The 9867-nt window shown below is 55.0% G+C and overlaps 1 protein-coding gene across 1 annotated transcript in view; it reads left to right on the top strand.

Annotated features, from left to right (window-relative positions):
• Window positions 1–294: 294 nt before the first annotated feature.
• NTSR1 (neurotensin receptor 1) overlaps window positions 295–9867 on the top strand; it is a 49250-nt gene continuing 39677 nt past the window's right edge. Inside the window, exon 1 of the mRNA XM_005893992.1 lies at window positions 295–1008. Coding sequence (XP_005894054.1) covers window positions 295–1008 — 714 coding nt within the window. The remainder of the gene's footprint in view (window positions 1009–9867) is intronic.

Here is a 9867-nt window from a genome sequence, read left to right as displayed (position 1 = left end):
CGGTTCTGCCGCCCGGGGACCGGAGGAACCGTGGGATCGGGCATTCGGAGAAAGCTGGGAAAGCGCGGAGCCCGGAGGGAAGCTGCAGCCCCCAGTGAGTGCGAGCGCCGAGCGCGCCAGGCTGGCACGGACCGGGTTGGTGCTCTCCGGCTCGACGGCACACCCCCTCGGCCTCTCACGCCCACCCCTCGGGCTCCCTCTATTCTGTCCCTGCCTAAGACTCACCCACTCTCCCCCTGGCATCCAGCCGCGGACCCGGGGAAGCGCAGCAGCACCCGGCCCCGCGCGCCCGACATGCGTCTCAACAGCTCGGCGCCCGGTCCCTGGGTCGGCCGGACCGGCGACCCGTTCACGCAGCCGCCGTCGGTGCTGGAGAGGGCGCTCCTGGCTCCGGGCTTGGGCAATGGCTCTGGCAACCTGTCGGAGTCCGTACCAGCGGCGCCCAGCAGCGACCTGGATGTGAACACGGACATTTATTCCAAGGTGCTGGTGACCATCGTGTACCTGGCGCTCTTCGTGGTGGGCACGGTGGGCAACTCCGTGACTGCCTTCACGCTGGCGCGCAAGAAATCGCTGCAGAACCTGCAGAGCACGGTGCACTACCATCTGGGCAGCCTGGCACTGTCCGACCTGCTCATCTTGCTGCTGGCCATGCCTGTGGAGCTGTACAACTTCATCTGGGTGCACCACCCCTGGGCCTTCGGTGACGCCGTGTGCCGCGGCTACTACTTCCTTCGCGACGCCTGCACCTACGCCACCGCCCTCAACGTGGCCAGCCTGAGCGTGGAACGCTACCTGGCCATCTGCCACCCCTTCAAGGCCAAGACCCTCATGTCTCGCAGCCGCACCAAGAAGTTCATCAGTGCCGTCTGGCTGGCCTCCGGCCTCCTGGCCGTGCCTATGCTCTTCACCATGGGCCAGCAGAACCGCAGCGCCGACGGCCAGCACCCGGGCGGCCTGGTGTGCACACCCATCGTGGGCACCGCCACAGTCAAGGTCGTCATCCAGGTGAGCAGCCTCTTCTGGGGGGCAGGGGCAGGAGTCAGAGGCCACCAGACCGGGATCTCCCCTGGGAGCAAGGGTCCAAGGCGGACCCTCAGGGAAGCCTCAGTGCCTCATCCCAGAAGTAGTTTCCTGTCTGTGTGTCCTCTGGGTACAGGAAGTTGGAGAAAATTTCATGTCCCAAAGAAACTGTATTCCTATGAAGCTGGGAATGAGTCGGGATGGGGGAGGAGCAGGGGACTCGAGAGCAGCCTGATCCCCGGCTTCTTCCCACCTTTCACTCCAGGGCTGCCAGGCCTCAGCCCTACTTATTTCATCGCCTCCTTCCACCAAAGGGGCTGGAAGCCCAGATTACCGACCTCCCTCGAGCAGAGGCTCTGTGGATGGGCCTCAGCTGTCCCCAGAGCCCCTGAGGTGTAAGGCAAATGTGTGTGCTGGTGTCCTCCTCTTTCCAGAGAGGGTCCCTTCCATCAGCTTCTCAAAAGGCTTTGTGCTTCCCACAGGTGTGGTCCCTCTCCTCTACAACAGAACCCCTATCCCAGACTGCTCCCCCAGTGTCTTCTGGCCTGATGCTGTCTTGGGCTGGTTCCTTAGTTTAGCCTCAGTTTTCCCATCTGTGAAATGGGGTAATCACAGCCCTGGTCTCAGACGGTATAGGATTCAAGAGAGAGGGTATGGGAAGCCCTTGTCTGGCTCCTGGTGGGTAGAAGTAGTCAGAGGTGCTGTCCCTGGTGGTGGTGGTGATGTTGTTTCTGCTGGAAAATCCTAAGGTATTGGGCCTGGTGGCAGATTGGAGGGCCTGCAGTCGGGTGACCAATGCCCTTGGAGGGTCTGGTGAAGCATGTGGGGACCCAGGTTGGAGACCTCCCTGGACATTGGCTCAGCCAGGCAGGGGGATTCCAGCCCCAGGGAGAAGGCTTCTCAGGCAGGGCCCTGGCCTGGGAGCAGGGTGTCCACCAGAGCAAGTCAGGGAAGAGATACCACCTGGAATGGCATGGTGGCCTCAGGATGTGGGTAGCCATGAAAGGGCGGGGGCTCCCTCCACCCCAGAGTGGGATGGGAAAGGAGGGTCTGGGCTGAGCCAGGTTGGGGTGGGAGTCCAGAGAGACTGGCTGTCCTGTCTGGCTATCCTTTCACACCCAAGTCATCAATAGCTTCTCAGCAGAACCCATGCTGCTGCCTCTGAGTATGACAGGGGTGCCAGGCTCAAGGAGCTGGCATGCTTGGGGGTGGGGAAAGTGCCATCTGCATGTCTATCCTGGGCTGCAACTGGCCCTCCACAGGCTACTACCAAGATGGAGCCAGTGGGCAGAATTAAGCTCCAGACTCCTCGCCTGCCCTGGCTCCAGGTATTCCTGTGCAGAGGGGCCCCCCGGCAGCCACGTGTAGCAGGAAGATGAGTCACAGGCTGCAGGCAGGAGCAACCAGGGTGCGTGTGGTGACAGAGTGGGAATTACCTTCCGGCTTCCTCTGGGGTCTTGTGGGCTGTGCTGGGGCTGGGGAGTTGGGACACAGCAGCCACGACACCTGGCTGTGAAGGTGGGGCAGGTCAGTCATGCCCACCCAGGAGATGCTCCCCTGAGACCCCTGCCCCCTTGGACCCCTGTGGGCTGGGCCAGGAGCAGCTGGGGGTCAGACCATTAAGAAAACACAGCCACAGAGGGAACCCCCCTCAAGCACCCTCACCCCCTGTTAGTGCCACATGATCAGATACCCCAGGAACTTGGCTTGGCTTCCCAAAGGGCCCTCCCTGAATCCTTTTGGTGGGAGGCTGCCATGCTGATGTGGCCTGGGCTGTGTCCTGGTCACTTGTCCACTAGGCAAGTGTCTGTGGAGCTGGCTCTACAGAAGGACCGCATCTGTGGCCGCAGCTGTAGCACTGCTGAGCGTTTACTCAGCACTTGCTGGCTCCGGAGTTTCCATTTTTCTTTAATGGCCTCGGCCATATGCTCAAGAAAGACTGATGGGCCAGTTATTAGAGGCGCACTTATTTCTGACACCGACCACTCCCGCGAGGCTCCGGGCTCCTGTGTGCTGCTCCATGTGCCTGAAGGAACATTCCTCATGGAGAAGCTCAGCCCTGGCCTTGCCCCCTCCCCCCTTGTCCCTCTGCGCCATCCACTGTCCCAGGAGAGGTTCCCAGGGGATTTTATGTTCCCCACATGGGCTTCTGGGCCACTTGGCAAATCCGGGCCAATGTCCACTGTTTTAAACAGTGACATCTATGCAGAGAGGGGGTGGGCACCTGTATCCATGTGTCTCCCTCTCATGGGCTGTGTTGGGAAGTGTGGAGAGGTGGGCCAATCAAAACAACCACTCTTTCCAAAACTGGGGCCCCCTCCCAGCCCGAGTGTCTCCCACCAGTTGTGTCAGCCCTCCACCCCGTGAGGTTCCATCCTGGACACTTGCAATCAGAAGTAGCGTTTAGAAATGAGGTGCTTCGATGATGAGATTTCTGAGCAACTTGGAGCTGTCATTGCTGGAGTTTTCTGAGTGTGTGGTTGGAGTGGACAAGGTGAGAGGAGCTCATGGTGAGGACAGGGCTTCCCGGGCCAGCAAAGGCCCTGGATCCTGGGCCCCTGGTCAATAGGGAAGCCTGGGAGGTGGAGCCTGAGGAGCCTGCCCCGTTGCCCTGGGACAGTCCAGCACCTCCCCAGGGCCCCAGAGGGGACTGGATTCAATCCTGCAGGGTAGTGGTATCTCCCTCCCCACTGCCACATCTCCATCCCCTAGTAAATCCTGTCTCCCCAATGCTGGGGAGGGGTAGGGGGAGGTGGATGTCCCCCTCCCGGGGCCTGCTGCTCTAGGAACAGGGATGGCGGGTGTCTAGGAGGTGCCCCAGCTCAGAGCAGCCCCTCTGCATGCACGGTGCCCTTGGGGGGAGAATTAGGGGTCACAGGGCATGTGTACCTTTGTTAGAGATCCACTCCCCGCTCACAAGGCCACATTAAAACAGCCTCCCCTGGAATCACCCTTCAGACCTGCATCAGCATGGGGAGGGCTCTGGGTCATCACTTCATTGTTACTGTTTTCCAGGACCTGTGGCCCTGACAGCAGCTGTGAGGCTGGGGGCGATGGGGGTGGTGATGGGGTACCCCTGTAATCTGCCTTCGCAGTTGGCCTCTTTCACATTCAGTGCCAGCAGCATTGCTCCTCATGATGGGCTGGGTCCAGCTTCAGAAGGGGCAGCCGGCCCTGGGTGTGGCTTGTACGGGAGGGGCTCATGTCCACGGGCACATCGACTCTGGGCAGCCTCCTGAGCACCGAGGCCATTAAAGTCTGACGTGATCTGTGGAGGCAGAGGCCGCCAAGACCTGTCTCCACAAAGTGGGAGAAAATTGGTTCCAATAAAATCAGGCCATGGATCATTTTCTCGGTGTTTCTATCCTGTGCCACCAGCTGCGCTGTGCCCTCTCCCCCTGCCCCCATCCATCCACCTGTTCGCTCCTCTTTCATCCATCAGTCTCCCATTCCTCCACCTGCAGCCAGCTCACCTCGGTGATGCTGACACTTGTGGCTGAAGTTTGGCGAGTCACGGGGCCCCAGGAGAGTGATGCTATGTTAGGGAAACAGGCACCCAAGATTGGTGCCTCCTGCTGGACTCACTGCCCAGAATTCAGCTCCTCCCCCAGAAACATCTGCCCAGCACTCACAACATGCCGGGTCATGGAAGTTCAGGGCAGGCCAAGGGGCTCTCCTGTATTAAGGGGATTGAAGACGTAGCCCCTGAGCACCAGGCTGGGTTTCCCATCAGACCCAGGTGCAGAAAGGATGCTGCTGCTGAGACAGTAGGGGTGCAGTCCTGGGTTCACTAGTGATGTCCCAGCATGCAGTGGGACTTCTTGGTTTGGCGACTGTGCTATGGTTCTGTACAAGGACAGAGTCTGGGGCAGCGAGTAGGGCAGGGACCCCCATGAGCAGTCATCCCAGGAGACACCCACGCAGCTTGGGTGTCCTGCTTGGGGACTGCAGCCCATCCCTCGTGTCCAGAGTCTCAGCTCAGGGGGACCAGGACTCTAGCCGTGAGCTTTGGTGCCAGCATGGTACACTCGCCTATTGGCCCCAGCAGGACAGTTGTGCTGGGTGGGGCAGGGCCTGTGAGGGGAGGAGGGTGTCAACCTACTCAGGTGGTTGGAGGCCTCCATCCCACCACCAGAGAAGCAGCCAGGCTTCCATCTGGTTATCTAATGGCTTGTGTTTCAAGAGGGAGAGGAATCACAAGCCTTTGTTCCTTTTTTTCTGTTCCAGTGAAACACACTTAATGTGAAATTTACCACTTTCTCCGGCTTTAAAGGAGCACCACCCCACCAGTGCGGACTTCCCCACTGTCCCTGAGGGAGAATGCGTCCCCACTGGACACCAGCTGCCCCTGCCCCCAGCCCCGACTGTGTGTCTAGGGTTTGGCTGCTCCAGGCCCCTGTCAGACGGGATTTCCAGCCTGCCTTAATCTCTAAGATGTGGTGAAGATGTGGTGGTCACGAGTGAATGCACCGTGCCAAGGAAGGAAGCCAGTCTCAAAAGGTTCCAACTGTATGATTCCAGTCATGTGACTTTCTGGAAGGAAAGTGACGGGCACAGGGCAGGGAGGGATATTGGCAGTAGGTAATGCATGTTCTGTGTCTTGTGGGTGCTGCCAGCTCTGTGATGGAGCATTATCAAAACTCACAGGGCTTAGATAAAGGATGATTTCCTTGAATAGACACTGTCTCCATGAGTCCCTCAGAGGTTAAAGGCCAAGTCCATGGCCTCACCCTGTGAAGGCAGTTTGGGTGCCAGGTCCTCTTGGGGGGTGGGGGGTGCCTTTGGGCAGGAAAGTACCAAAGGGTCTGAGGGTCATTTCTGGGGAACTCAAATTCCCCAGGCAGCTGCTCATCCTACCCGCCCCCCATCACCCCAGGAGCCAGGCAGATGCTCAGCCCTCTGGGGGGGACCATGGTACCAAGCTCACAGCTGTGGGGGCTGCCTGCTCCCCAAGATCCCTGCTCTAACCTGGCAGTGCCCTGGCATTGAGCCTGGCCACCACCATCCCCAGTGACAGGGCAGCCCCCCAAAGGAAGCAGCCAGGCTCCTTGGGCCCTGAGAGAGAATCGAGGCCCAGAGAGGGTGGGGACGTCCAAACCAGGCCCACACCTGCCCTGTCTTTCTGCTCCCACAAGGGGCCCAGTTGGACTGCTGGTGTGCTATGACCCCTGCCCCCTTTGGGGATGTCACATACATGCACCTGTGGGGGTGGCTCCATCACCCATGGCTAGAGCCAGAGGGGGAGAGGGCCAGGGAGCCAGGTGGAGCTGGGCCAGTGCACCCAAGCTGCTAGGGAGGGGGTCTTTTGGGATTCTTGTCTTTGGCAGCCCAGGATCTAAGGTTAAGTGCCAACTTCTCCACTGACCAGCTGCAGGGCCAGGCTACAGATGTGACTTTCTGTGGCTCAGTTTCCTCAATTACCAGCTGGAGGTGGCAATTACTCTGTGGTCCAGGAGCAATGGGGCTGAGGCACCCCATGCAGCACAGGTGGCTTCAAGGAGAGACAGGTTCTCTGATTTGCACCTTTAGGGGCAACAAGAGCCTCCTGCCCCCAAGAAGGCTCCCCTGCCCAGAGCTGGGAGCTGATCCCACGGTCACACCCAGTCCCAACTCGGGGTCTGTATGCACACATCAGGATCCTGCAGGAGATCCCAGAAACTCCCGAGCCTGGCGTTGTTCTCATACCTGTAGGGTCAGGGACCAGACTGAGCATCTGTCCAGCTCCCCCGAAAAGCCTTCACTGCCCGAGGGCCCCTGAGCCAGGAATCTGCAGCACCATGTGCTTGAAGAATCCCCATCTGTCTTCTGTGATGACACCTCCCCCTTCACCCCCTTCCACACCCCCTCACCCAGCACCACATGCCAAACACAGAGGGTCCTATGGGGAATCTCCCCAAAAGGTGTGCATCTCAGCAGAGAAGACAGAGAAGTGGCAACACAAATAAGTGCAAGTGAACAGGAGAGGCAGTAGGGCTGTGATCTTAGGTAAGGGCGGGTATTACAGCATCTGGGGAAGAAGGTTCCAGAGCTGGAACAGCAGGTACATGGCACCTGCTGGGGTGACATGGCCAGAGCAGGGGAGCCCAGGGCAGGGCAACAAGTGATGAGTGATCATGGAGGACACAATTCAGTTCAGTTCAGTTGCTCAGTCCTGTCCGACTCTTTGTGACCCCATGGACTGCAACACGCCAGGCCTCCCTGTCCATCACCAACTCCTAGAGTTTACCCAAACTCATGTCCACTGAGTCGGTGATGCCATCCAACCATCTCATCCTCTGTCATCCCCTTCTCCTCCTGCCTTCAATCTTTCCCAACATCAGGGTTTTTCCAAATGAATCAGTTCTTCACATCAAGTGGCCAAAGTACTGGAGTTTCAACTTCAGCCTCAATCCTTCTGATGAATATTCAGGACTAATTCCCTTTAGGATGGACTGGTTGGATCTCCTTGCAGTCCAAGGGACTCTCAAGTGTCTTCTCCAACACCACAGTTCAAAAGAATCATTTCTTCAGTGCTCAGCTTTCTTCACAGTCCAACTCTCACATCCATACATGACTACTGGAAAAACCATAGCTTTGAGGACACAGGACATCCTTTATCCTGGGAAAATGGGCCCCTCAGAGACTCTAGCAAGAGGCCATGTGGCTTACACTTCAGACAACCGTTCTCCCTGCCTCTTTGACACAGTGGGGACTCAGGAGGATGGTTAGGAAGTCCACGTGCATGATCAAGATGACCCAGACCAGGCCGCTTTCGGAGAAGGTGGAAAAATGATCAGATACTAGATCTATTTGTCTTCTTTCTTAGGCTTAAGTTTATATCCAGGCTTCCCTGGTGACTCAGATGGTAAAGAATCCACCTGCAATGCGGGAGACCTGGGTTCATTCCCTGGGTTGGGAAGATCCCCTGGAGAAGGGAATGGCAACCAATTCCAGTATTCTTGCCTGGAGAATTCCATGGACCAAGGAGCCTGGTGGGCTGCAGTCCATGGGGTTGTAAAGAGTTGGACAGGACTGAGCAACTAACACTAAAGTTTACACCCAGTAAAAATCATTTGCCTTTGTTTACATCCATGACTTCTGACAAATACAGAGAAGCCTGTAACCACTGGCTCCAAAGATAGAGCCCAGTTCTGTCACACAAAGGAGTCTCTGCAACCCACTGCCCTCAACCTCCCCTCTGATGCCAGGTAAATTGAGCCTGTGAGTCTGGCTTTCTTAGAGCATGCAATGCCTGAGGTTCACTCACACCATCGCCTGTGTCAGTAGCATGTTCCTTTTGTGTGTGGAGGAGTACTCTACTGCACAGATGCTCCACCACGTGCTCACCGCTCACTGTTGGAAGGACTTTTGGGTGGTCTCTGGTTTTGAGCAATTATGAATAAACCTGCTGCAAATATTCATGTGCAGGCCAATGTGTGAACACATGCTTTCATTTTTCTCATGTAGGCATGAGAGTCAGATTTCTGGGTCACACAGGAAGTGTGTTTAACTTTGGAAGAAGCTGCCAGACCTTCCACAGTGGATGTGCCATGTTGACCATCCACTAGCAACGTGGTGGAAAGACAGTTCTCTGCGTCCTGGCCGGCACCCGGCACTGTCGGTGTCTGGTTTATTTGTTTTTCTGCTTTTCATTTATCCATTTTGTAGGTGTGTAGTGGTATCTTGCTGGGGTTTTAACTTGCATTTCCTTGATGACTCATGATATTAAGCATCTTTTCCAGCAGTTATGTGACATCTGTGTATCTTCTTTGGAAAAGTGTCTGTTCCTGTAGTTTGCTTATTTAAAAAAAAAAAAAAAATATATATATATATATATATATATATATATATAGGCTGTGCTGACTCTTAGGTGTGGCATGCAGAATCTTTAGTTGTGAACTCTTAGCTGTGGCATGTGGGATCTAGTTCCCTGACCAGGGATTGAACCTGCCCGCTCTGCATTGGGAGCACAGAATCTTAGCCACTCGATCACCTGGGAAGTCCCTGGCTATTTTTAAATTGGGTTGTTTTCTTTTTTAAGATGTTTATTTATTTATTTGGTTGCACTGGGTCTTGGTTACGGCATGCGGAATCTTTTGATGTGATGCTAGGGCTTAGTTGCTCCACTGCATATGGGATCTTGGTTTCCCAACCAGGGATTGAATCTGCATCCCCCCACCTAGGAAGGTGAATTCTTAACTACTGGACCACCAGGGAAGTCCTGGGTTGTTTGTTTTCTTATCATTGACCTTTGAGAGTTTTAAATATATATTCTGCATCTAAGTCTTTTGTGAGATGTGATTTGCAAATATTTTCTCCCCTTCTGTGGCTTGTCTTTGAATTTTCCTAATGTTGCAGGTCACAGAGCAAAAGGTTGGAATTTTGATAAAACCTAACTTATCAAAAATTTTAGTGGCTTATGCAAGGTCACAAAGCTGTTTTTCTTTTTTTTTTTTTTATCTTCTGGAATCTGTATAGTTCTGTGTTTTACACTTTTAGGCTTATGATCCATTTTGAGTTAATTTCTCTATAGAATGTGAGATATAGGTAATTTTTGTATATACTTACCCAAATGATCAATACCATTTGTGAAAGGATGATCTTTTCTCCTTTGGAGTTTTCTTGTACCTTAATAAAAACTCATCTGACCTTGTGTTTGGGGCTAAATCCAGACCGTCACGTGTCCCTTCAGTCTTTGTGCCTGTTCCACCCCCAGTCCCACATTCCGTCGCCACAGCTTTATAGGAAGTCTTTCAAGTAGCGCAAGTGCGCCAACCTTGTTCTTTTCCAAAAGCGTTTTGGCTACTCTAGTTCCTCTGCTTTTTAACATAAATTTTAGAATCAGACTTTCAGTATCTACAAAAA

This window comes from Bos mutus, chromosome 13 (assembly GCF_027580195.1).
Source record: "Bos mutus isolate GX-2022 chromosome 13, NWIPB_WYAK_1.1, whole genome shotgun sequence".
In the NCBI taxonomy this organism is placed as follows: Eukaryota; Metazoa; Chordata; class Mammalia; order Artiodactyla; family Bovidae; genus Bos; species Bos mutus.
Note: the sequence above shows the minus strand (reverse complement) of the source record. Positions and strands in the feature narration are given on the sequence as shown.